The sequence below is a fragment of the Aquila chrysaetos genome, chromosome 12 (genome assembly GCF_900496995.4).
Source record: "Aquila chrysaetos chrysaetos chromosome 12, bAquChr1.4, whole genome shotgun sequence".
Lineage (NCBI taxonomy): Eukaryota > Metazoa > Chordata > Aves > Accipitriformes > Accipitridae > Aquila > Aquila chrysaetos.
The window spans coordinates 26114939-26142529 of record NC_044015.1 but is presented as its reverse complement, the minus strand read 5'-3'; the positions used below and the strand labels follow the sequence as shown (position 1 = coordinate 26142529).

General features: G+C 38.2%; 1 protein-coding gene across 5 annotated transcripts; it reads left to right on the top strand.

Annotated features, from left to right (window-relative positions):
- The first annotated feature begins 140 nt into the window (after window positions 1–140).
- On the top strand, window positions 141–26522 carry SH3GLB1 (SH3 domain containing GRB2 like, endophilin B1). Of its 5 annotated transcripts, none has more exons than XM_030032058.2 (11): window positions 141–269; window positions 4883–5024; window positions 7505–7633; window positions 9403–9536; window positions 9927–10019; window positions 12156–12194; window positions 13654–13677; window positions 19108–19197; window positions 19732–19832; window positions 24812–25043; window positions 26049–26522. In XM_030032058.2, exons 1-11 carry the CDS (start codon window positions 198–200, stop codon window positions 26154–26156), a joined length of 1164 nt encoding a protein of 387 aa, XP_029887918.1. In that variant the 5' UTR covers window positions 141–197; the 3' UTR covers window positions 26157–26522. The 5 variants fall into 5 exon arrangements, with proteins under 5 accessions (XP_029887918.1, XP_029887917.1, XP_029887919.1 ...); XM_030032057.2 differs by having other exon boundaries at window positions 12156–12242; XM_041127704.1 differs by lacking the exon at window positions 141–269 and adding an exon at window positions 514–533 and having other exon boundaries at window positions 12156–12242.
- Window positions 26523–27591: the final 1069 nt, after the last annotated feature.

Sequence of the window (27591 nt, the reverse complement as noted above, 5' to 3'; positions counted from 1 at the left end):
CGGGGCGGGCGTCGCCGCCGCTCCACCGGTCGATCCGGGCTCTGCGGCTGACGCCGCGGCAGCGGCCAATCCGTTGCGGCGCCGGGCCTGGCCTGGCACCGCCCCCCGGCGGCTCCCCACAGGGACGGGCCGGAGCGGCCGCTGCCGCCGCCGCCGCGGGTGCCCGGGCTGAGTCAGCGCCCCCTCCCCCGCCGAAGATGAACATCATGGACTTCAATGTGAAGAAGCTGGCGGCCGACGCGGGCACCTTCCTGAGCCGCGCCGTGCAGGTACGGCCCCGGTCGCCCGCCCCTGCGGGGGCCTCGCCGGGACTGGGCTTCGCCGCCGCGGCCCGAGCTGCGGGAGGTGGGCGAGGCCGCGGGCTGGCACCGCGGGGCCGCCGCCGGCCCCGGCGCGGGGCGTTGGCCGGGGAGCTGGGCTCCGCCCTGGGCCGGGGGAGCGGCGGCCGGGAGGGGCCGGGCCGGGCCGGCGGCTGGGCCCGCCGCGGTCTTGCAGCTCTGAGGGAGCGCCAGGCCTGGCTGCGCTGGCGAGGGGTGAGCCCAGACCTCTGGCCTGGCCGGGCGGCGATGTGCTGCTGTGAGGCGCCTCCTTCTCAAGCCAGCTCCTTCCCCCGCGGGTCCCCTGCTAGCCCCGGGCTTGGCAAGACGCGGGGATTTCGGACAGGCTGGTTGCAAAACAGCTGGCCTCGAGGGGCTGGCGGGGGGGGGCTGGGGCAGCCGAAGGTCAGGACAGGCAAAGGGGGGAGGAGGCTCCTGGGCTAGGGGGGGGCGAGTTGGGCAGGCATTAGCTGGGGGGAGATACGGTCGGACTTTATACGTGGAAAGGACAAAGGTGTGTCTCGCCTGAAGTACGCTGGTGTTTTTACTGGCTGCTAAAAACGTATCCCGCTGCCTGATCGTAAAATTCGAGCTCTGGTGTGACACGTGAAAGTATCTGTCTGCTTAGGCTTTGGGGGTTTGTGTGAGCTTTAGTATCGTTTTTTAAGCTTGTTCGATAGCCCATTGTTTCTGAATCGGTCTTCCCCTTTCTTCACGCTAAGGGCACTATAATTGGCTTTTGTTTCTTAGCTGTTGTCTTGAGCCGTAATCCCCTTTCTTTATATAATCAAACCTGAACAGATTTCTTGTAGGGAGGTGGACATCCAAGCAGTGCACAGTAATCCACTTTGGTTTCTCATGAGTTCTCGCTGGGTCACAGTCAGGTTTGGAACGTGATTAAAGTTCTTATCTGGTCCGATCGGTCTGATGTATTGCCCTAAATCTCAATATTCAAGCAGAACCAATGATCAGCAGCACAGCAGAGCTCTGAAAATGCAAACTCGTCAGAAAACATCGTTGTTCAAATTTAAATGAACTTAAAGCAGTCGTTGTGGCTTCTCTTTGTGATGGACGTCTTTCCATGCTCCCCCCGCCCCGCCCCCGGCTTCTTCTAGGTCTACATGTTTCCCAGACCATCTCTTCCTTTCCAGCCTCCACCCCTTTCCCTTTTCTTGCTGGACAAGAAAAAAAAGGAGATGCAGTTCACCCTTTATTGTAAGATCCTGTGATGGGATGTTGTGATTTCATCTCTTATTTTGAGTTTTTACATTTAAATCAGCTTATTGCATTAAATCTAATGTAGGTTTTTGCAGTCTGTCAGGGTTTAAAGGTGGTGTGAACTGTGGTTTACTCCAGTATGTGGTATCTGTATTGTTCGTTTACATCTGAATAACTACATTAGTTATCTGCGTAATCTAAACTGAAATTCAGTGGAAATGTGGAAGTAGTAATTTTGCTCTACCAGCTGCTACTTTCCCCTAAAACGAGAAGTTTAATGAAGCCATTGAGAGGGAGGAGCAAATCCCTAACATGTTCTTACAAACTAACTCATGTTCTCTGTGCTACTGTTGCTTCCCCTGTTTTTTTTTTAAAGTTACTGTGTAAGGCCTACACATAATATTGATTAATTTTGTGGATTTTTTAAAATATAATCTGGGTGTAGATTTTGTGTCCTCTAGTAAAAATTACAGTTCTGTATATTGAGTTAAACTCTTATGTTCAGGCATCACCAGATGATGTGATATGACCTGACGCTAGTTGCTTTGGGATATTAGAAACAAAAAACCCCACCAAACCCTATGAAACAGTTCAGCAGCATAATATGGTATGTAGGAAAATCACTTAAAATTTCCATTTCAGTTTGTGAGATGGTGAACATCTTGTTAGTGTTTCTCAGCCTTATCAGACTTTTCTGTTACAAGGGGATTGGGGCTGTTTTACCCACAACTACCTGATATTCATGTTCCAGGAAACCTGTCCCTTCTGCGGGTGAGATTATACTGTGTTCAGCCTGACATATTCTAGTTAGTAATCTACAGAAAAATCAAGCTTACTGGCCATCTTCATCCAAAGCCTACCCTTCCTTCTGGCAGGCAGAAAATGCTTGAAGGAGTTGTTCTCAGTCAGTCTTGCAGTAGTTGCAGTTTGTGGAACAAAGTAGTGAATGGTTATAGTTAGTGATATTTGAGGTGAAATAAATAATTTTGTAGAGTATAGTAATAAGAATGTGAGTCCTTCCTCTTGCCAGGCTGTGTAATCGACAAGCTGCCTGCTTAGCGGTCGGGAGCGAGCTGGCCTTTTACTCTTTGGTAGCAGAAACACTTTTATTGTTCATGACCTCTACCTGAAGTTAGAGGCTTATCTTAATGTAATTTCTCTTTCTAGTAGTTTTGCAGTGTAGACTTGAAATGTTGATTGGGCTGAGATAACCCAGTTGTATACAAAACAGTACAACTTCCTTCTGTGTTAGTGGGTCATATTCAGGCAACTTTTGTATATATTTTGAATTTAATAAAGATAGTTAAATTTAATAAAGATAGATGTCTTACTGATATGATTTATTCCATCAAGTGCTTACATTAAGTATCTCGGTATGACATGTTTTAAGCTTTAATAAAAATGAAAACAAAACTCCTAGAGCTGTAATCAAAGTAGAAAATCATTAGTATCTGCCTATCTTGGAACATTTTTTCTAAGCAGAAGAAAAATTCTTGATTCATAGCACCACCTGCCTTATTTTGTTCTTATCCTTAAGTGACAGAGTAATGTCTGAAAAAGGACATAAACCAGAAAGACCAGTTCAAATTTAGGTTTCAGGGTAGCTGAGATGGGAAATCAGTGGCAGCATTGTTGCATTAAACTGATGCTGGAAACCGTACTTCTGTCAAACTATTACTTACCATGCTGCTCAGTATTGCCAAAATCAAGTTTTTCCTTTAAGTGTATATGTCAAATCTAACGTTACAATCTTCACTAAGCAATCTTCACACTGCTGAGAAGATTTGTGGAAATATTTATAGGAAAGCCCATTTTATATACAAATACTCTTCTCTGTAATTAGTAAAAAATCATTTCAAAACCATTAATATTGTATTGTGATGAATTTGTACAAAGTTTTTGAGAACAACTTACAATACCTGACATCTTTTTTAGGGAGCCTTTTAAACAGTCGTAGTAATACATCCATAAATAAACTCCGTTCTTCCCTATACTGCAACCGAACTTTCTCACGAAGGCAGTTTGCTTTTATGGAACTGGAAATGCTCTAGCATTTATTGAGACTTTAGATGTGCATGCTATCAAAGTTGGTTTTATTTTACATCTGATAGAAATTAAAACAAACTTGGACAATGTAATTTGCATGTATTGTATTCTTGTTTCTTACTGCAAGTTTAAATATCCCACCAAAGAACTTGTTAAGAATGAAGTTTGACAGTCAAAAATGCTTCCAGTCCTATTATGTTCTTAATTGGTAAGCTTGTTAGCGATTTAATCATAAGCCAGGTTCTTCTGAAAATGCCTGACTTTAAACAGGCTGTCAAGTGGTGAGATCATCATTGTCATGAGGAACTACTGCTCTAAAGAGAGGCAGGCAAAACCCTCAGTTCCGGTTTTGCTTGGTTCCCTGATGTGGAACGTGTGGCTTCCCCCTCTCCCAGAGAACTGGGATTGAAGTACAAACTGCTTGTGGATTAATAAGAGTTGGCATGAATTTAATATCAACTGAAATGAATCATCTGCTGGATTTACTTAGCTAAATGGAGTTACATTGTATTTCATTGTCACTGAAAACACAACTTGGAAAAGAACAGCGGAGGTCATCTTTCTGTTTCTGTAAGGCATAACAGGATCACTTGTATCTAAACAGTTCATCAAAACATTAATTTGTCCTATTCTAAAGAGCAAAACACACCCCATCCCCAAAGATATATATTCCAAAACTTCCCAGAGAAGTCTATTTTAGCTTTTTATCCTTGTCTTTAAAAGCTTTCTCTAATGTTGAATTCTAATTTAAATCTTCATGCTGAAGTTTCAACTCACTACTTTTTGTCCTGTTTGCTGTGGGCAGGATAACATTTTTTGAAACACATTAAAGCTAGCTACAATGAGAATCTGTTGTGTCTTCAGGTTTTACTGCGGGAGAAGGGACCAACTTAATTATAAAAATATATACAAGATTGAAGTAATCTTTTAATGGTCTTCCTTATTGCTGGCCTCTTTCCTTTTGGCTCGTGTTTCAAAGCCAAAATTGGACAAAATGCTTCAAGTGAGAGCTCTCAGTACCAAGTAGAGCAGAGGATTTCTTCATAATGTTGTAAATTACCTTCCTCATCTTGGTCTGATTAACACACTCCCGCCCCTTTTTTTTCCTGATAGTAAGGGTGTGTTGTTGAACTTAACAACTTTCAAATATATCCTTAGATTTTTATTGATGACTGGGTAATAGTTATGTCTTTGAAAACATGATCTGCAACTAATATGAATGAATAGTTACTGTCTTAAACTTGTCCTGGGAAATTATTTCTGTGAACTAACTGAGTATTTTCAACCTGTCTAACTCATAGTTTACGGAAGAAAAGCTTGGTCAAGCAGAGAAGACTGAACTGGATGCTCACCTGGAGAACCTTCTCAGCAAAGCAGAATGCACTAAATTGTGGACAGAAAAAATAATGAAACAAACAGAAGTACTATTGCAGCCAAATCCAAGTAAGGAGCCCTTCAGGTTTTTGTTTGCAACTTTTGAATTAATAGATCTGCCAATGTAAAAGTTTACTGCAATAGGTATTGCACAAGTTATGACTAAATATAGTATTTTTAAAATACAAAGGTTGGAGTTAGGGAAAGCACATTTTGAAGAGCTACTGAGAATGAAGTTCTTCATGGGGTAGATGCAGTGGCTTAAGAAATTTCATTACTATTTCATTACTTTAAACTGTCTGCACCATACAATTCAGCTTGAAGCAGGCAAGATGAACTTAAATGTCTGTCTTTAACAATTCCTTTACTAAAGAATAGTTAGATTGATCCATCATACTTAGGCAATACAATAAAGTTTCAAATAAATTTTCATCACTGGTGAATCTCTTACTGTAACAATAACAGAAAAAACCATGGGTGGAAGAAATGTAGTTTTCTGGTGTGTTAATTTTATTTGTTTCTTAAATTGCTGCTATGAGTAGTAATGTTGAGGATATCAGTTTCAGACTTACATCCTACAGTTATCTGTGCCATTCGTGGCAGTTTTACTAGAGTTGGCAGCTATAGGAGTTTGCTTAGTGTATAGATCTAGATTTCAAGTCAAGACCTGGTCTTTAGTCACTGCGTGAACTACTTTTACCAAAAAAAATCGAAACCTCCTTTATGTTCGCTCAAATGATAAAATTATAATACCGCTAATACCTCTGCACTGAAGACATAAATATTCTCCTTGTAATGATGTACTGAGTTAGGATTTATTAGTACAGGTAAACCATACACTGATAGCACTTCTCTAATGCCAAATAGATAAATTCTTTATAATGCTTATCTTAGAAGTATTATTTTGGAAGCCAGTTGCATCCTTTAGTTCTATAAAGGATGGAACTTTAGTTCCATAAAAGCAGTATTTAAAAAACAAATGTAAAAACCAAAACAACTAATCCTGTGGGAAGGATGCAATAGAACTAAAAGAGTGTTCTGGCTCAAGTTTCAACTTTTGTCTAGGCCAGAGGAAATAGTTATCTTGTTCATTTAATTCAGTATTTGTAATATCTATTGACTTTTTCAGAAACTTGTAATTGTAGAATATTGAATCACTAACTGAAGGCTGGTAGAACTGTGTGAGGAAGATTGAGTTGAATGATAATGTATGGTAGTATCTCAGTTAGGCTGACCAGTCAATTTTCTGATGTGTAAAGATACTCAGCATTAAGCAGTGGTCTTTGTCGGTGAATGTAACTTCAGCTTTTTGGCAGCCTACTTGGGAGGACTATCATATGCTGTAGAGAGCTTCTTTTGGTTGTTAATAGAGCAATCCTGTCTCGGGGGGGAAAAATGCCTTTCAATCACATTTTTAATTGTACCTTTAGGTCAGACCCATGTAATAGTCCATTAATTTTAGATTACTTTTCAGTTCTTTTGTCATTTAGTCAAAAATAAATATTATGGATAGATTAAATTAAAACCAGTGAATTTGGATCATTTTTAGTTCACCCTTGGTGCCAGGGAATGTGCTGGTACCCATGTTTGTCTCTGTCAGGTTGATTTTTGTAACCTTCATTAGAGAGTAATTTAATCCAGTGCTGATGAAAGTTGTCTAATTAACAGTATTATTTTGGGTTGCATCAAAGTGGCAGGTTTATTCATCGGAGAGCTCCTTTGTGGTTGTCTGTACTATTGCAGGCTGAAATTAGTTCATACTGACAGCATAAATAAAGTGAGCTAGTTATGAAGTCAAAACAGTTGGTCAGGGAAATTGGGTGTTGTATTTGAGGAGTTTGCTATTGTAATTAACAGTGTCCCTGCTTATGTCTGTGAGGCTTTTTCACCCAAGAAGCATACTGTGCCTTAATATTATGAGAAATGGATGGATATTAATGATCATATAGTCATGACAAGTTTTTTTGATAATTCTGCTGCTCAAACTAAGGAAAGATGGGAATACAAAATGAAACATTTTTTAGTATCTTTAGTGGTTTCTTTCAAAGCATTTCAAGGAAGCAGGGAGAGTTGGAAAGAGAGGATATAATTTCTGGGGCTACCAAACTTTCAGAATACCTTAATAGGGAACCTACAGTAGTTGTTGAACTTAATTCCTACACTCTTAATTCTAGTGAACAATTTTCACAACTTTTTTCTGGAGGGGGCAAAAAGACTGGTTTTGTTAAGAAGAAGTGTTCTCTTATGCTCTTACAGGGAAGACTTCTGGACAAAATTTTGAAAAACTATGAATATGAAACAAAATATGAAAAACTATAGAAGGGAGAGGAAGAGTATAATTTTTCACTTTCACAGGTGACTCTAAGAAACACTTGAACATAGCATGACAAACATGGAATAAAGTCAGTTGCCAAGAACAGTATCTTCAGCTTAACGTTGCTCACTTAATGTTGAGTTTAATGTTTGGATTTTGAATTTTGTTTGTTTGTTACTATTTCTAACTTGTGTTTTGAATGACAGTAATTATTTCAAATAAACATTTTTTTTAGATGCCAGAATAGAAGAATTTGTCTATGAGAAGCTGGACCGTAAAGCACCAAGTCGCATGAATAATCCAGAGTTACTAGGCCAGTATATGATTGATGCTGGGAATGAATTTGGCCCAGGAACAGCCTATGGTAAGTATAAGTAAAAGATATGTCTTGTGTTGCAGAAATGAAGGGGGAAAAATGCACAGCTCTAATTTTTCTTAACAATGTAAAATGATATTTCTTGTCTTCCTCTAGATAAAACAGTTCAATTACTTTTGTATCAGTTTGAGATGACCTGCTGTATAACTTTGAGCATTAGGAGATCAATGATGAGGTTTCTATCCAAATCTAGAAATAGAACCTGATGTTGGAATGATAACAGTCTTTGTGGATGGATAACTTTCTTACCAGAACAAATAATTCTGGAACTTAGTTTCCTCATTAAAGGAACGCACTTGCACATCTAACAACATTTATGCATTTTATTTGTGGAGTGAAAATGTTATCTGAAACTAACTTCTTTAGAAAGAAGCCTCTCTAACTTTACAGTACTACTGCTTTTCTTATTATATATTTTGCTAAAGATGAGATTATAGAACATAATCTAAATTTTCTTCCTTCTCCAGCAAATTTATATACCTATGATAGGCGGATTGGGGGTGCTATATCTAATGTTTTTACCCTGGCATTCGTTATAAAGTGTAATTCTAGTGTTCTCTACAACAAGACTCTTAACGTTCCTGATAATAGATTTAGGTGTTAATTTAACTTAACCAACTGAAATGCATAGGTGTCTATGTATATAATATATTCTGCAATCAAAGTCTGAGTTAGCTCTCTTTAGTTGCTTTCTTCAAAATTGCAGTGGGAGGGAAAACTTTTGTTCTGGGAAGAATGAGTTCTTTATATCTGGAAATAATGTTGTTCCTTTTCAAAAGAAGGAAAGTGCACTTAAAAAAAAAAAAAAGTAAATGTTTTATGGAAGACTTATGGACACAAAATCAATAATGGCAGGCTTTGTTCCTCTTACTTCCACATGGTTTTATGCTGGTATCTGTGGCCTTCCTTCTGATCATCAGCCTCAAGTCTTGCTTTTTAACATCAAATAAAGTTGTACTTACAGGCACACTATCCCTTAACTTGCAGAATTTTTAAAGTTCAGGCAAGTAAAATCTATTATCATAAAGATAGATACGCTGTTAGCCTTCATATGGTGACACAAAATATTTTAGTTCTCTGAAAACTTAGTGTCTTTTCTAACTCAGCCCTGTCAGTCTGTTGAAACATGATAATAATAACTGTATTCTTGATACACTAACTTCAGTTTCAATACCTAGCTCACAACCAAATTTCAAAGTATTGTTCAGTTAATGTACAAATGCATATTTAGAAGTTGGAGTAGATGGGGGCGGGGAAAAGCACATTATTTTCCAGTAGCTAAATGAGCTTTTTTCTTGCTACCAACTACTCTTGACTTAAACAAAAATATGGTATCAGGCGAGGAGGTTGTTGGATTAAAATAAGTAGGTACAATATCCAGTTCTACAATAGGTGTTCACAATGGAGCTGCCATAGTTGGTGCCATGTCTACAATGCTGTATATGTTCTCATTGAAATCTTGCCTTGACCTGTCACTGTTGTTAACAAAAATTGTTTTGTTTGGTGTGTGGGTTTGTTTGGTTTGGGTGGTTGTTTATTTGGGGGCGGGGTGTGTGGTGTTGTTTGGGTTTGTTGGGTTTGGGTTTTTTTGGTTTGGGTTTTTTTTTTTTGTAGCTGGTTTGGATTTCTTCTGAAAGCCCTTGTGATTGCATTGGCTTATCTTTCAAACTGCTGGCCTAAACTTTCCTGCCTGTAGAAACCTGTTTTGTTAACCACCTGCCTGAATTACTATGAAACTAACATTTTTTCCTTTGCAGGAAATGCACTTATTAAATGTGGAGAAACACAAAAGCGAATTGGGACAGCAGACAGAGAACTAATTCAAACTTCTGCTATAAACTTTCTCACTCCCCTGAGAAACTTTATTGAAGGAGACTACAAAACTATTACTGTAAGTTGAATTGTGCGTTCTTCAGCATTTCACACCAATTGTAATTGTTAATCTTCAAAATGAAGTAGTAGATAATTGTGCACTATTGCTTTCCTCAAACTAATGTAGGAAAAACTCAGGTAGAATTTGTGCCTTCAGTGTATTTTCCTTCCTTTTGACCAGGTAAAATCAAAATAATTCTGAAAACTTGCTTTTTGTAACTATTGTTCTATTAAAGGTATGTATCTTGAGTATAAAATGTGTGAGAATAATTAAGGTCTAATTCTGCCTCTCTGTTCAACTGAAGAACCTTTTTGCACGTGATACTTCATTAAAAAATTTCCAAGTAGACAGGCTTTTGCTTTTGAGTATGTGTACCTATTCTCACAAACTAACCTAACTCGCTTTCAGAAAGAACGTAAACTATTACAAAATAAAAGACTAGATTTGGATGCAGCAAAAACCAGATTGAAGAAGGCAAAAGTTGCAGAAGCTCGAGCTGCAGTAAGTAGAATTTTTTTTTTAATTCGTCCATAACTTTTAAACTTATTGGTGTATATTTGTAAACTCAACTGCTTGGTTATGTTTTCAGTCCTAGTTTCTTATGCTCACTATTTTTCTAGATGATACTTTGTAAGAAATGCCTCAGTGGAATACAAGGAAACAAAAGCAAATTGCTGATCAAGGTGTTAGTCATCTATTTTTAGATATTCCATCAAGTTGAACTTACTTGACCCAAGTAAATATTCTCCCCTTGTTCTGTACTAGATGAGCCTATACTGCCAAAAATGACTTGCTACAATCTGCCAAGATGGTTGTAAATACAAATCATTCAGAGGTCAAGTTTTGGCATTTGAACCTCTACAAGCGTTGAAGCATATGTATAATTACTTCCAACTGATGAACCTATCTATACTTAATTTCTCTATATCAAATATTTGTAGTTTACTCTTTCTATATTGTTTACTATTTCACACCACCAAACAGGGTGAGACTCTTAAACTCACATCTCTTAACCATTCTTATTCCCTCAAGAAATGCTTGTTCAAGGAGATTAAAATTACTATAAACTAAAAAGCTTTTGCTTTTTAAACTTTAAAACACCTCTAAATGGAAGAATAGATGATTGAATGCATGCAATTTCAGCAGAGTACGCTTATAGTATTTTCATAGCTATTCTTTGACTGCATTCCGAAAAGTGCAGCATGTAATGATGGGTCATGAAGAGATTTTTTTCCCATAAGGTTTAATGCAGCAGGGGTCATGCACGCAGGTGCTGAGGGAATACAGGCAATGTAAGTACGCAGGGACAGAGTACATGATGAAGAGGCAGAAGCGGGACTGTCATATTTTCCTGGCTTTTCTAAATGGGTCACTGTCCTGAAAGATCTTAGAAGCATCATCTCTGAGACGGAGCTTTGTAGATGAAGCACCTTGCATCTTTGGGATGGTGATCCTTCTAAAAAAACAATGTCATCTCTACCTGACAGTTCTGCTTCTATGTCTCAATTCTCCATGTCATGCACACTGTCCCTGTATTTAAATTGTCTGTATTTTCTAAGTCCATGCATGCATTTCTCCTTACATTATGTAAATTTTATGCAAAAAGGTTACTTCTCTACTTGTCAAGCTTTCTTAATTGGTAAGACTAACAATGGAGAGCAAAGTAGGGTTTTGGTCAGCTAGTAGTGGAATTTGTAAGCAATGCATAGAGAAGCAATGGATAGTAAACTATTCCTTTGCTTGTATTTGTTCATAGTTAAGTTTCCAAAAAAAAAAAAAGTATTTTTGTTATTAACTTCCTCTGGTGTGGTAGCAGGCATATACCTTACTTTCTAAAGCAATAGAAAGACTATAAGGAAATTGTTGCTCTTGAGCTTAGTGTTAAAAGAAAGGCTCTAGATTTGAGTTTAGTTCCATCACCAGTGTAATATCTAGAGCTTGGTGCGTGGACAAAATTATTGGCAGTTGCTGCTGCTACTACTTGACCAGTCTTAAATAATCATATAGCAAGTAATTCACCGATTTATGCACAAATAATTTAGTGCTGGTAGAGTATGAGACTCTAGGCCTCTTACTTCACTGCCTTGCCTATACTTCAATTTTAATTACATTTTAACAGCACTGTGCATGTTTAAGAAGTATTGGATTGTAGAATTCTCAGAGAAGTGAAAAAATTGCATCTCTACTTTATCCTCTGCAATATAGAAATGAGAACTAACCTGGATATAGGTGTGATGCAAATGGTTCGTCTTCTGCTGGCTCACTTATTTATGAAGGAAGATATCTGACAAACAGGGCTGAACTGATAGGTTAGCAAAGTATATTGAGTTATGATGCAAACTTTTATGTTTTACTACTTTCTTAGATAGGATAAAGTGATAAATTGTATCTATGCTTGATTATTTTTTTCTGTGTTTAAAAAAATATTAAATATTTGAAATTACATTCTCCCATGCTTAGTATACAACTGAAGTAGCTTAGATCAGTATTTAAAATAGAAATCTAACCAGTTTTATTTATCTGTATTCTGTTCACAGTCTTGCTTAGCTTAAACTTGCAGTGCTTTGTGCCAATAATCTGTTCATCTGCTATATTCAGTGTTGTAACTTGCTTTTGTCTTTTATCTATGCACTTAAGCAACTAAACACCTCTCAGCCTGAAGAGAATAACATTATGGTAAATGTCTCTTACGTGCTCAACTTGCTGCATGTAAAATGGCTAAAGGTTTGTTGGCCTCCTGTGTTCATTCATTTTCCTATCAAATGTTTCCTCTTGCTATCCAGCTCATGTGGTCTTGTTTCAGATGTTTTCCATTCCAAACTGGATTGGTATAGTGTACTAAATACACTTATGTCAGTACAACATTAGAAGTTGTTTTTATCAGAATATTTCTGATAATCTGAAGTATACAGCATTATATTCTAATTTCTATGAGTTTATGAATTAGGATGCAAAGGAGTTGATTTTTTTTTTATCACTTCTGAAATTAATTTCACCCATTGGAGGGAAAGGAATTATTTCATTCTCCTGTTTTTTTAATATGAGTAGGAGTGAATTATGTGAAATAGCCAGGAATATGTAGAAATTATTCCCTTCAAGCAATGTTTTACAAATAATTGAAATTGAATTAATAAATTAATGGCTTAACTTAGAGTACAGTATATCCTAAACTTGTTGCAACACTCATTAATGCAGCTGTTTTTAGCACCATAATTGTGAAAGTGGAAAAGGAAGGGGTTAATTATTTATGTACAACATAGACTGTGCTGTTCAGCCTGTCCTGCTTTGGGTCTTGGATCTGCACAGCATAGCGGGTCTCATCTCAATTAGCGTTCCAGATTTGTCAGTCATAATCAGATAAAAGAGTGAATAAACTTGTTTGTTACAACTTGCTTCTGCAACATTTATACACGTTTCTTCCTACTGAAGTCCTGATTGTGTCATCTTAGAACTGCAGAAAATGAAGGTTAAAGGAGAACTGCATTACAAGAGTGAACTGGGACAGCAAACTGAAGTAATTAATTTCTAAAGTAAATTCCTTGCAGTTGTATGGTTTTGCTGTACTACTTGCTACTACTTTAATACTCAGTTTGAGATACCTCTGTAGCATTTTAAATTAAATTTAGGTTTCAGTAAGAATGCTTGTGAAATAGGAAACCAGTAATGGAATTAGCAAGAGAAATCATTCATTTGTCTGTTTCAGTCTTTACTTAACATGGTGTTAAAATGAGAATAGCTTTCCATAGTTTTCCAATATTTTAACACATTAAGGTAACTTAAATTCCTCCATAAGGTAATATAGTTTGTCTCATTCATGTAATTTTCTAAGTAGTTATGTCTTCTGTTGTAATAGCCTGTTTTAAATAGATTCTTGTAACATAGAAGTTCTACAAGTCATATACTCTTCAGTATCTAATTTATTTCACAGATACAGTGCTATCCATACTTTTTGTAGTTTCATTGTACATGAAGTGTTTTGGGCAACTGACTTACAGTACTCCTCAAATCCCTGTGAAGTTCTGAGGGCAGGAAAGTAGTTAAAAGCCTAAGTATAGTTGCATCCTGTATTAAAGTGCCACCAATGTCTCAAGTTTGTATGTTTTTATTTTTTTCCCCTACTCTTAATGCTGACTAGATATGGGCTGAGGAGGTGACAAAAGTAAGTAAACAATTTAGAAACTGCAGAATTCTGAAACCATAACTTGTGCTGATCTAATGTAATAAAGGATATTGCATGTTGTTGATTTCAATCTAATGCTGGCAGCCTGATGCATTACATCAGAATACACTCGTTCCCTCTAGGGCTTTTCAAACTCCACTGGTGAAACAATGCCTGGGGCTTGTTTTATAGTAAGCTGTTTCTGGCTAACTGTCACTTAGTACCATATGATTCTCATGTGACAAGACTACAGGACTTGTCTCAAAATTTACTGGTATGGCATCCTGTTAAAAATTACCTCCTAAGAATTAGCTTATCTGAAGATTTTCAGAAAGTAATCTAAACTGTCCTGAAAAACACTGTTCTTCAACTTTTACCCAGAACATGGAACAGTAACTAAAATGCTAGAGTGCATGCAAGAAACTCAGAGCAAACTCTGTTTTGGAGGGGTTTTGTTTTGTTGGTTTTTTTTTCATGTCTTTCTCCCAGTGTCACTAGAGAATGCTGTGCTTACCTTAAGCAACTGAAGTTAGGAGGTAGGCACATCTGAAAACTGTACATGGACTGAAGGCTGGTTCATAAATACAGCATTAGCCTTGGGATGGGGGCTGCACCCTTCTCTTGTCATGCCATCCCTTGCACAGGGACAAACTCAGTGGAGCTAATGGAGTGTTAGGCAACAGCTGCTCTGGTGCCACGAGAAGGGCTGTTATCAGGCTTACTGGCTCTGACAAAGCAGTATTGGGAACAGGCTGTGAGAAGCTGTGCTAACAGTTAAGGAGAAATTTCTTAGGGGATTTCTATAGAGGAGGGGAAATAAAATTAAGGGTAGCAGTAGAAAGTAAGGGTAGCTGGAGGGCAGGGGCTTTGGAGTATGGTTCTTGAAAGGGGACTAGATAGGCAGCTGTGGGAGGTGTAGGGAATTGCTATTAGAAGCTGGGATATGGAGCTTTGGGTGAAATCTTTGGGGTTGTGAGAGAACATAAACGAAGGCTTTTTCTGTTCCAAGTTTCTCCGAGTTATGGTGCAGACAGAGGAGTATATGTGTAGAGTGTGAGAGTTTAGGGGTAAGAAGGAATTTAGAGATTGAACTGTAAAAGGAGGGTTAGGTCAGCTTTGATCCCAAAGTTTGAGAATTATTTTACTATTTAAGTAAAGTAAAAATTTGGAAGCAGCAAACCTGTCTGCTGGAGTACTTGGTGCTCTTTCGGGGGAAAAAAGATGGCAGGGAAGCAGTACTGCTGTAACGAAAACTAATCTTGAATCTGTAAGACAATGATGAATAAAACTATTTGCTTTTCAGAGATGATGACAAGCAACTTTTAAGGATAGTGAAATCTAACAGATTGTGTCTTGGAGAGAAAAAGAAATAATACAAGTGCTTAACCATAGCATAAAGGAGACTAAAAGCTTTAAATCTTGTAATAAATTACATAATTCAAGCTTCCCCTTTTTTTATTAAGCATATAAAAAAAGCAGAAACTATTGAGAAGAAACTGCAACACACGTGTTCTGCCAAAGAAGCAGTAATCCATCCAGGTTTCTAAAGGCAATCTGTCCTTCTGTGTTTGAAAGTTGGAGAAACAGATTCATAGATGTTTTCAATTTACATCTAAGAAATGTCCCAACAAGCATTTTGGACTGTCCAGTGATCTCTGGATCAATTACAGGGTTTTTTTTGAGTTAGAACAAAAGGTCTGCGTGGTGTCAATGACAAACTTTCTTCAGTTTAACTTCCCCTCTGAAATGTAGAATTAGAGGATGTTAAATACCGTACTATAAAACACATAGGGTGGGTACCGATATTACACACTTTATAAACGTGAATTTTGTTAGGAATCTTCTGAGGTGTCTGGTGCAGTCAAGGGAAAGAGCAGAGGCTTTTAGCATCTGTTCAGCATGTTGAGGTTAGACTGGTTTTCAGCATCAAGAGGAGCTCCTCTCTTTTCACTACAAAGGAGACAAGGAGGCACAGCTATATTGGGTAGCAAGAATATGTCCATTATCATTGTTTTGCTAATAGCATGTCTAATAAAACAATGTTAGGAAGGTGATTTTATTTCCTATGCTCTTACGATTGTGTGTTACCCTTTCACTACAGGATTGCACAGTATTTCTGAGAGGTCACATTCTTATGTGAAATTTGGGGAGATTATGAACTTCTGAATATTCATATTCAGAAACTGGGTTCATATTCTGAACTTGGGGAGCAAGTACCATTTTGAGGGATCTTCATGGGAGATAACCAGTGAGGCCTTCTAATTGTTCTAAAACCAAAATCTGACTGCAGCTGGGGGTCACTGGAAAGTTTAGGCTTGTATTTTGAGCTCTTCATTCTGTTCAGAAACTAAGATGATCAGGCCATAAACTTCCCAGACTGAGAGTTGGCTCGTTTTCACCTTTACTGTAAGGTGTAGAGTAGATACGCTGTCCTGCTACTGTTCACCTTGCAGTACTGAAAATAGGGATAGGCAAAACAGATTAAACACATCATCACATAGTTCAGTTTATGTAAATCTGTACAAAGCCAGTATATCAGGCTTTTGTAAAGCAATGTATTTAAAGTCACTCTGTACTGGCTAAGTTAATACATGTTACCACACTACTTGCTTTGCCTTTTCTTATAGAAAATAGTTGATTTGCTAAAATATTGTTGAAACAAATAGAATTATTCTGATGGATATTTCCCCTTCTTGTAAGTTACTATTCTCATGTATTTACTTACCTGGTAGGAAGAAAGAAACATATTAACAACTGCTGATTTCAGAGAAGCAAGAGACTAGACTATCTTCAGATAAATGGTTTACCTATGAATTTGCTGGTTTTTTTAAAGGGAATGAAAATGTTGTTAATACAGAAGGGAATGCTTTTCTTCCCCTCTTGGCTGTCAGATCTGCTTTTTTCTTCTGTTTGTTCTTACATTTCTCTCAGGGACTGCCAGATGGATTTCACTGATATTAATACAGATTTAATAGGAAAATTCCAAGCAAAGAGTCTTGCCTCAACAAACTTAGAAAGCCTAATTAGTTTGTAACTTGATACATACACTGCTATCTCAGTTTTAAGAAACACACAGTAGTCTATAGCTGCTTCCTCACTGTTTAATTAATGTGTAAGCCTTCCCAGCTGCAGTGACTTCAGTTGGAAAAATATTTCTTGGGTAACTGCATCATTCTTCTGTGCCCATTTCTGAGATTAAGATCCTTCCATGCAACTTTTCATATTGATTAACATTAGCGGAATGCAAGAACAGGATGTTTGCAAACACATAAAATCTTTTTGAAACCGATAGCCTATCAGTATCACCTCATGAAGTTTCCTGAAAATATATTTTCTTACTCCGTTTTGTTGAGAACAGTAACTGCTGTGTCTTGGACTTAATGTAGATTTTTTGCCTTGGGTTTGTTTTTTAGAAACAAGCTACTAAATGCATATAAGCATTGAGGCAAGGTAGTCCAGATTCCAGGCTGAGGACATTCTGTCTTGGAACAGTAAATCTTAGATATTACAACACATATTTTTATGTATTTGTGTGTTTGAGTCCTTCCACATGTGTGCCTGCCCCCCCCCCCCCCCCCCCCCCCCCAAGTACTCTAAAGTAATTTTGGCTTGTGCTAGATGGAAGTCCTTTAAAACTGCTATAATATTGTCAAATTATTTTTAAAATGCTGATAATGATATGTAACATGGGATAATTGAAGTTAGAACATTTGTTATAGTTCGGATTTATTTATTTTTAAAGACACCTCAATTACGAGCTCCAGAAATAGTTGTAGTAGCTTGGTGGCCAGTATGAGACATTAATTTATGAAATACGCTGTTAACATTGAATATTTATGTACAGCTGGTGGCCATGCAGTTACCTGACAAAAATAATGTGAGGTTTACCCTAAATTATTTGGTCAGAGCCCTGTTAACTTGAAGTATGGAAAAAATTTACATTGTCCTTGGCTGCTACTGTGTGGTGGGTTGACCCTGGCTTGGATGCCAGGTGCCCACCAATGCTGCTCTGTCACTCCCCCTCCTCAGCTGGACAGGGGAGAGAAAATACAACAAAAGGCTCATGGGTCGAGATAAGGGCAGGGAGAGATCACTCAACCAATTACCATCATGGGCAAAACAGACTCGACTTGGGGAAAATTAACTTAATTTATTGCCAATCAAAGCAGAGTAGGGTAATGAGAAATAAAACCAAATCTCAAAACACCTTCCCTCCACCCCTCCCTTCTTCCTGGGCAGCTTCACTCCCAAATTCTCTACCTAGCCCCCCACCAGCAGCGCAGGGGGATGGGGAATGGGGGTTGCAGTCAGTTCATCCCACATTATTTCTGCTGCTTCATCCTCCTCAGGGGCAGGACTCCTCACACTCTTCCCCTGCCCCAGAGTGGGGTCCCTCCCATGGGAGACAGTCCTCTATGAACTTCTCCAATGTGGGTCCCTTCCATGCCATGCAGTCCTTCAGGCACAGACTGCTCCAGCGTGGGTCCCCCACAGGGTCACAAGTCCTGCCAGAAAACCTGCTCTAGCGTGGGCTCCTCTCTCCACGGGGCCACAGGTCCTGCCAGGAGCCTGCTCCAGCACAGGCTTCCCACGGGGTCACAGCCTTCTTTGGGCATCCACCTGCTCTGGCCTGGGGTCCGCCCTGGGCTGCAGGTGGATATCTGCTCCACCGTGCACCTCCCTGGGCTGCAGGGGGACAGCCTGCCTCACCATGGTCTTCCCCACGGGCTGCAGGGGAATCTCTGCTCCGGCGCCTGGAGCATCTCCTCCCCCTCCTTCTTCACTGACCTGGGGGTCTGCAGGGCTCTTTCTCTTACATGTTCTCACTCCTCTCTCCGGCTGCCGTTTCTGTGTGTCCCAGCAATGTTTTTTCCTTCTTAAATCTGTTATCCCAGAGGCGTTACCACTATCGCTGATGGGCTCGGCCTTGGCCAGCAGCAGGTCTTGGAGCCAGCTGGTGTTGGCTCTGTCGGACACAGGGGAAGCTTCCAGCAGCTTCTCACAGAAGCCACCCCTGTAGCCCCCCTCCCACTACCAAAACCTTGCCATGCAAACCCAATACACACTACTATGCTGAGAGAAGCCCTGGTGAAGACACTGTTGTGCCAGTGAACACTTGGTTTGTTATTGGGAGAGGTGGGGTAATACCGCTGGCAGAAAAATGCCTTCCTTTTGCATACATTGACTCTTTGTGGTAGGTGTCTGATGATAAAACTGTTTGTTGTATATGCAGGGCCTCGACATTTCTGAACCCCAAATGCAATTACTCTTTTTGCCTAGTAAAGGTCTGCAAAGAAAAAGCATGTTTCAAATACCTAAGCTTGTGATTAATGCATTTGTATGAGTAGCTGAGAATCAAATGGAACTGTTGAAGTCAGAAAGTGTAACAGAGTGCGATGTACAAACACTTAATGTGCATCCTTACTTTAGTCTGAACAGGAAGTACGAATTACTCAGAGTGAATTTGACCGTCAAGCAGAGATTACCAGACTTCTGCTGGAAGGAATCAGCAGCACACATGTGAGTACCCAAAAGGGGTATATGGGGAAAGTCAAAATCAGGGCATTTTCTAAAAATAACTACAGTAAGCTGCTTGGGAGCTTTGGGCTACGAGTTTTCACTTCAGTGCGTTAAAACATCAAACCATGTTCTTTTATTTTTTGAATTCTAGTTAAGTATCCACTGAATTTAACTTTACTCTCCCATTAACCTTAAGCATGCAGGAGCTTTCATTTTTATTCTTTAAACTCAGTTTCCCATTCATCAGATCAACTGAATATTGAAACTACAAAAATGTGCTAAAATATTTATTCTCTTGTGGAAACAACATAGGTAAATGGCATGATGCTTGTACAGCACCTATTTTTTGTGCTCAAGTATGTTAATTTTTGTGACTTTTTATCCCATTTCATTGGTAAATCCAGGCACTGTGCGTATGTGGCATAAATCCCTATATGCCAATATTGGCATTAGCATCTGACTAGGACACCAGATATTCTAATGCAGTATAGTATTTTTACAGACTAAAAGCTTGAATTCTTTGCTGTATTGTAGGCACATCATCTTCGCTGTCTGAATGATTTTGTTGAAGCTCAGATGACCTATTATGCACAATGTTACCAATACATGTTGGATCTCCAGAAGCAACTTGGAAGGTAGTAACACTGTAAAAACTTCAGAAAAAACCAGTTTTTTCTAGTGCTTATGAATAGTAGGAAAACTTAGGCAGATATAAGTGGTGAACACAAGGCATGCTGGACTGAAAGGAAATATATCTGTTCTCAGGTAATTAATATGAAATTACCACAGTGCAACTACTTCCCTAAGCCTACACACAGCACTAATGCCTTTTGAGGGTTGATTTACTGAGATTTTGTGTATTTTGTAATTGAGGAAGGTAAGCCCATGGTAACCTCATTTAATGGCACAAAAAGGAATTTCTAGAGGTTTACTTGTAATCATTCAGTTTTCTTATGCTTCGTGCTACAAAACCACTATGCAAGGTGGGAAAAGATTTTGTACTGCCTGTAAATTCCTGTTACATCTTAATTTGCTACAGGGTACTACCTGATTTTCAATGAAACTGCATTCTCCACTGTAAGTGAGTTGCCAGCATGGGTATTGTATCTAGGGAGAAATGTAATTTATAATATCTATAATTAGTAATCCAAAGCACTCACAGTGGAATAAGCAAGTTTGTCTGGTTTTACTGTTTCGTGGGTTTAGTATTTTTAAATTAAGAGAAGAAACTGTCTGACATTAGTTTGTGTTCATAGTCTTTTTTGTGTGATTGGTGGTGATGTAGAGATCTACATACTTACTTTCGTAAAGTTTCCCTATCTAATTTTTCTTCACAAATCAGCCTTTCTTAGGGTTATACCAGACCACATTCTTTAGGTGAGCATATGCATTGAAGGATTGTCTGTACTTAGAAGTTTACTGTAGTGTCTATTCTAAATAACTGTCTCTATAAAGTATCTCTGTTTATGTCAGGACAAGGAAGTAAAAACAAAAGTGTTCTTGAGTTGTGTCCTTTTCCTGACTTGCAACTTCCTGTGGCATTTGATTTCCTTTCCTCAGTTTAAAACTGTGATTTCAAAAAAAAAGCCACCTCTTTTTTGGTAGCGCATAAATGCAAGTTGTAGAATTGATAGCTTGAAAAGAAACGTTTACTGGATTAAGGACAAGCGTCTCTTAAATTAGAAATTAAGTATATTTAGTATATTTATTATACAGAAGTATATTTACACAACTATTTTGAGAGCATGTTTTTAAAATCTGTACCGAAAGCTTTAAGCATAATACGTTAACCTAAGGAAAAATGTATTCCTCTTTAAAATTTCTTGATTTAGGATGTACAGCATGTCCAGAACAGCTGTCTTTGTTTAAAATTTGTGTAAACTGCTACCAGGTATAAAAAAGTATATTTGAATACTGCCTTTAGGAACACAGAAGGATGTATCTTTCTGTGGCTGTGATCCGATTAGTAGTTTTTGATAAAATTACTATGACTGCTAGAAGACCAGAAGCATGGAAGCTTTACAAAATCCTAAATGCCTCAAACAGCCAAATGAGTTTCTCTGCCTGTGTGGACTAAACAGTAATGGTATTAAATCTTGGGTGTGTCTTTCCTTCCTTGCGCAAGGAAGTCCCACTGAACTGTAAGAGAGCACTGGGACAGGGTCTCAAGTTGCGCTACTTGCTTTGGAAGAGTTCCTGGGATTATAGGCATATGGTGCATAGGACTTGCATTAAATAAACAGATAAGCAGGATATGTGTAGTGTTCTTTCTATGTTATGCGTAGGCAGATATAGCACCAAATAAATAGTTTAGGCAGCTCAGCTAGATTTTGCTGGTATTTGCCAGCACTCTGTTGGTTAACAAGGGATATATAGTGCTGAGTTAACGCATGTTCTTTTCACACATCTAAGAATGACGTTGTGCTGTATTCTCATATGAAAGCCAAGAGCTGTGAGGGACTTATTTTTATTTTGAAGTTGTTGGTGGACCAGAAGTGTTCAGCCTCTAAGTGGGATAGTTTGTTGCTTGAAACAGAAACCTGATTCTCAGAATAGTTACATATTATATGTTTTACCTGGGTCAGAATCTAGGGCATAAACCTTAACCTGGTTCACACTGAGACTATTCAAGTTCCAAAGCTGAGTACTGATCTTCCTGATGTACTTTCCAGAGTCAGATGTGGGGGAAAAAACTTCAGTTCTCTTTATAAAAATAGACGTGGTTTTATGGGTGTTTCTCTTCAGTGCAGCACCAGCTGCTTATCCCTCTACTGCCTCCCCCTCCAGTGGGGCTGCTTAAAGAATCAAATCTCCCGGGTTAAAAGCAATCTCTCTTCTTTTTTTTTTTTAGTTCCTCAGAAGGAACTAAACAAATCTACTTCAAATATCCTGGTACTCTGGCTGCTTTTCTAGCTGATAGCTGCTTTTGCTCTGAATTTTCTCAGCTTCCCTGACAGCAAAGCCTAAGCTTTGGCATCGTTATTTTTTTTTCAAATTACCCGTTACTAGTCCCCTACTCTACAAGCTGTGAAACTCCTGCTGCTCAAGTGCTCAAAACAAATCCCAGACAACCTCTGTATAGCTGAAGCTTTCCAGTAACATGCCTACATGTGGCTTTGCAAAAAGAATGGGACTTAATGCTTTACTTACTGATTGACACAGCAGTTATAAAGCTTTGGCTTTCTTTTCCACTACCTGTACAAACCAGTGACCCTTTGAACTGAGCAGAATGATTTACAAGTAATTACTGTGTTAACAGCTAACAGGTTTAGCAGTATACTAAACAGTAATTTAGCAATATTGAGAAACAGCTGATTGTCATTTAAAATTAAATCCCTCTGAATGCCAACTAATCAAATAATAAATATATCATGAGGCACAGCTGAGTTATCTCTAAAAAAAAATAAAAAAAAGTGTGGTGTAGTTTTTCTTCCCTTTGTTCTGCTCATCTGATTTGTTCAGCAAACATGGTGAACTGGTTTGAGAAACTAATCTGGCAAATGAAAAAAAAATTTTTTTTTGGTGGAGTCACAGTCTTCTTGGTGAGTTGAACCAGGTCTTTATGATCAAATGAAGTAAAGGTAAGCCAGAGGGGGAAGTGGGGCTTCCTTGTTTTGACAGTAGTAAACTGCTAACTAAACTCACACCAGTCTCCTGAAAGTCTACCCAATTCTTATACGCAATTCAGTCTAACTGTGGAGGGGCTAGTTCTGTCCTTCACAATATATTCCTGCTGTTTCCCTTCAGTCAGATATAACAATAGCATGACTGCAAGGTGAACTTGTTTAACAAGCTGTTCTGATGGACAATTAGCAATCTGCTTGATGATTTTTGTTAGATCAGATTGTTGAAACAACTCAAAACCAACAGATTGCTAGATCTGACTCAAATGACAGAGAATGAACATTTATGCAAAAAAGGAGTAGAGGAGCGAATCCACCCTGTTTGGTGGCAGTGTAAATTTAGCAGATTAAGTATCGTGTGAAACTGTAAACTTGTGTGCAGTACTGCTGCAGCCAATACAGACTTGAGCTGCCTTAATTCCACCTATGTTCATGGCCATGTGATCCAAAAATTAGTTGCTGTATTGATAGATTTAGTTTTCACCTGCATCAGCTCCCTAAACTAGCTCCTTTTATGATTATATGAGCACCAGTAATGCTGCAGACATTGGTGTGGGAATATACTGATCTTGATTTATATGGTTAAAGTTGTCACTGAACTGCATCTTCAAGAAAAACTTAACTGGGGAGCATAGGTGGGAAGGGATGAGATGAGACTGTGTTTTCTGACAGATTCATACACACAATATGAATAGATCTTCTTTATGTCAAAAGAGTAGGCAAAAAAAAAGGGCGGGTAATATGTCAACACCCCAGGTGTTAATGAAAAAGCATCTATGTAGAAGTTATATGTGGGAATTGACTAACTAGTTGATGTGTAGTCAAAAGAATGGAAGGAAATGCAGCTACAGTTCCATGTCATCCTGACTCAGTCTGTGTTCTACTTGCTGACCCTTTTTCACTTCATCAGCTCCACCACTTTTCAAAACCTTCATTGACCTGCTTTTAAGGTAGAATCAGATGAGTGCTGGAACAAAGTAAGGCAGCAAAGGGACAAGGAATTGACTACATCAACTGCTAAATAAATAAGTTTAGTGTGCCATGGAACTGCATCCCAGGTTGTAGGGCAGAGTGACATGAGACAATCTCACAGCTCATCGTTGCCCCCCTGCTGTTCCATTCCTCCTACCCCACTGCCCTGAAATCTCTTGCTTCTGTATTCTTTCTGCTCCTTCCACTTTTCAGCCATGTTATTCTGTTCTTTCCCTTGTATCTGCTCTGGCTCTCATCACAGTTTTTAGTAATTCAGCTCATTAACTTAGTAGAAGATTATAGACTTTTTTTTACCCTTTCTTTTTTTTTCAGGCGGGTTAATGAGTTGAATTGACTTCATAGAAGGGTCTGGCAAGCACTACAGCTGGCACAGAACAAGCAGCAGCTTGACCTAGAAAGGAGGGGCTTAAGTTGATATAAGTTCATCTTTAGTGTAACAAATATTTTTGTTTTACAGCTTGCAGTTAGCTGAATCAAAGAACTGATTTAGATTACAAAAATAGTTGTGATTTTTCTTCTTCTTTCAGAGGGAGGCTGTGTTTTTAACCCGCATTATAATTCCCTGATCTGGTTCACCAGCACAATCTTTTGTGTAGCCACATAATTGAGGAATGAGCAGGAGGAGGTGGAGGCTACTTTTACTGGCAGAGCTGTCAAAAGAAATGTTTATTAAAATACAGTCTGAATTAAGTCTGACCAGCAGTGCTTTCCTGGTTTTGCCTTTTTTTTTTTTTTTTTTTTAAGAGGCAATTATCAAGTTTTTTTAAGGTGTTAGTATTTCTTTTAAAGTATATTGGTTTGATTTATACTACAGGTCAGGAACATGTATCTTTGTTTAGGTTTATACAAATATCAGTGCTGTTCTGTTACTACTGTCTACTCGTGTTTATTCTGTAGTTGATAAAAGCAAGAATGCTAATTTAGGCATGGAGGCATGTATAACTCCCCATGTAGAACTGATTCACTCAGAAGTCTTTTCGTTTTGTTTTCTCCCACAGCTTTCCATCTACTTTCCTCTCTAACAATAATCAGTCTTCCTCAACTCCTGTGCAGAGTGTTTCTACTCCCTCAGTCTTGGCCTCAGCCTCTGCTTCATTGACTTCAGTAAGCAATTCAATAGTTACTTCAGGCATCAGTGAACTGAAGTCATCAAGTGGCAGCAGAAAAGCTAGAGTTCTCTATGATTATGATGCTGCAAACAGCAGTGAATTATCACTACTTGCAGATGAGGTAAGTGTTTTCTATGTACCTTGATAATTTAAAAGTAAAATCAGAATGCTTGTGACTAGCCAGCAAAGATGTGCTACGTCAAGAAATCTGTGTAGCTGATTTTTTTAATTAAACTTCAATAGTACTCTTAGAGAGTTTTCCTGTACCTATATACCCTAATATTCTGTAGTGAATATTAACATTTGTTACACCAGCTTAGCTTGCAAGAGCATTTGCTAGACAATCAAGGTGCAATTCTGCTGTCTACTTTTTACTACACCTTTAGCACTGTTCTCGATACAATTAGTCTTTCAAACATTAAATACTGCAATTTGGGAAGAATATGAAAATACAACTGCTTCTTGTTTTGATGGTGATGGTTGTGCTGTGTTTATTCCCATTCCAATTCAATTGTGCTGTTAAGTCAGAAAGACTATGCAAAGCAGGCGGAGATATACAATAAAGCAGAGTGCTGGAACAGAGTTCCACCTGGTAATGTGACTGTAGCTTAACCCTGAAGATGAGCATCCACAAAAAAATCTTCAGACTTTTTGGTTTTTTCAATGTGCATTACTTAAACATTTCTATTTGACTTTTTTCTTATCTAGACAGTGATTTAGGTAGAAGCTGTGGCCTAAGATTTCTGTTAATATGTAGCACATCAACACCGTCTGTCCTTCTGTCATGCATTTGAAGATCCAACAAACTTTCATTTAATTGCCTGTTAAAGTTGATAGCGATATACAAGATTTATAGATTAAAAAAAAATAGAAAAGAAACAGTAACTAATAAAATTTCATCAGGAAAAAAAAGGGACTTTAAAATGTTCTACTATATCTACTTCTTTTCAATGGACCAGTGAAATAATTTTTATGATCAGTAGATTAAGTTCCATGGATGCTCATATTAAATGCTCTATATAACTTGGTTAATCTCAATTCTAAGACCTTGGAAATCCCATGAAGGTAGACTGTAATTTTTTTCCAGGCAAGGAAAGGTTATAATTATGTGTTTCTGTTTTTTTAGGTGATAACAGTGTACAGTATCCCTGGCATGGATTCAGACTGGCTGATGGGTGAAAGGGGAAATCAGAAAGGCAAAGTGCCTATTACTTATTTAGAACTGCTGAACTAAATGGTTGGCCTGAATAAAGACTGTCAATTATGGCGACACATATTTATATACAATTAACGTTCTGTAAGCAGGTTTAAGTGTCTTCCATGTTATTGTCTTGAGGGACAAATACCAGCCATTACAAACTGGCTTTTCTGCCAGCATGGTTGCATGGTAAATACTCTATTCAAACTTAATGTGTTTAAAGCTTTTACTTCATGTGCCAAGAACATGTTTCCTACAGATTTGTTTCTACTGAAGTTTTCACTAATACAAGCTTCTACTTTTGAGTAATCTAGATTGAAAGCAGGAGGTACTGTTTTCTACTGAAATTTTTCATTAATGGCAAAGCTTTTCTTCACATAAAATAAACTTATTGTGAACTGATGCAGGTGTAATGCACGTTATTTGAATAACCAAAACCAAACGTGAAATGTAAACCTTAAAGTCCATATGGTTCTGTTTCCAACACCTGTGGTGTTCAAATATGCTGAGGCATATACAGCTATCTGCTGAGTAACTTGTGCATTTAATCACCCTTGAAAAATGAAAACAGTTGTGTTCTCTCTATTGAAAATTTAAGGCAAATTGCTAGTATGTTGAGGTTTTAAACTGCACCTAGGTGAATTGACACAAGCTAGTGACATATGTTCTGACTTGTTTTTAATCTTGCCTTGTATTTTTTCCCTTTAATTGCTTTCCAGAAAAGAGGCTAATTCAGTTTGATTAGTAATTATTAAGATTCTTTCAACTGCAAATCAGCCTTTATGTTAAATTAAGCACTACATTTTGCTAACCAAATATGTAGTGTCTCTCTACATTTAAGTAGTTCTATAGATGAGCATACATTTGTTCAGATTATAGGTTTTAATGAAAATCTGCTTCCACAATTCTTATGCAACAGTTCATTGTCATGTTCTAATTGGATTCAATTAGCGTTACACTTTTTTGTTTTGCAAGAGGACCTCCTTTAAATATGTGGGAAGGAAAAAAAAAAGTTTTGAACCTAAAAATGGCTTTAACAAAGGTAGTATTATTTGCAAATAACGTAACTTTTCCCTAAACATTGCACCCTTTAATGTTTCATAAATAGCAAATTTTTTTAAGGCGATAAAAAGATTAAAAGGATAGATTGAGGGGAATCTCTCTTTTTTTTTTTTTTTCTTTTTTTTTTTTTTTTTAAAGTTCCAGTATATTTAATTGAGTTGGACTTGTTGAAGGAAATTCCTTCCATTGAGAAGGAAATTATTCTCCTTGCAGAACACGCAACATTGACAGAAGTCCACTTCAGCTCTCACGGAACACTGGTACCAGGTGCTTAGCTAACTGCTTCTGATCAGCAACTTCGCAGTGACAATTCTGTAAAGAATTTTTAACACTGTCGTTGCAAACATGTAGTGATGAAACTTTCAGTGATACAAATTACTTCAGTGGAATGGATAAAATTGTATTCATC

Excerpts from the sequence above, each read along its gene's own strand:
- SH3GLB1 (XM_030032057.2), top strand. The coding sequence starts at position 198 with ATGAACATCATGGACTTCAATGTGAAGAAGCTGGCGGCCGACGCGGGC. Across the intron at positions 12,243-13,653 it reads TGCATGTAAAATGGCTAAAG|ATATGGGCTGAGGAGGTGAC; the intron begins GTTTGTTGGCCT and ends AATGCTGACTAG. Across the intron at positions 25,044-26,048 it reads TATCACTACTTGCAGATGAG|GTGATAACAGTGTACAGTAT; the intron begins GTAAGTGTTTTC and ends CTGTTTTTTTAG.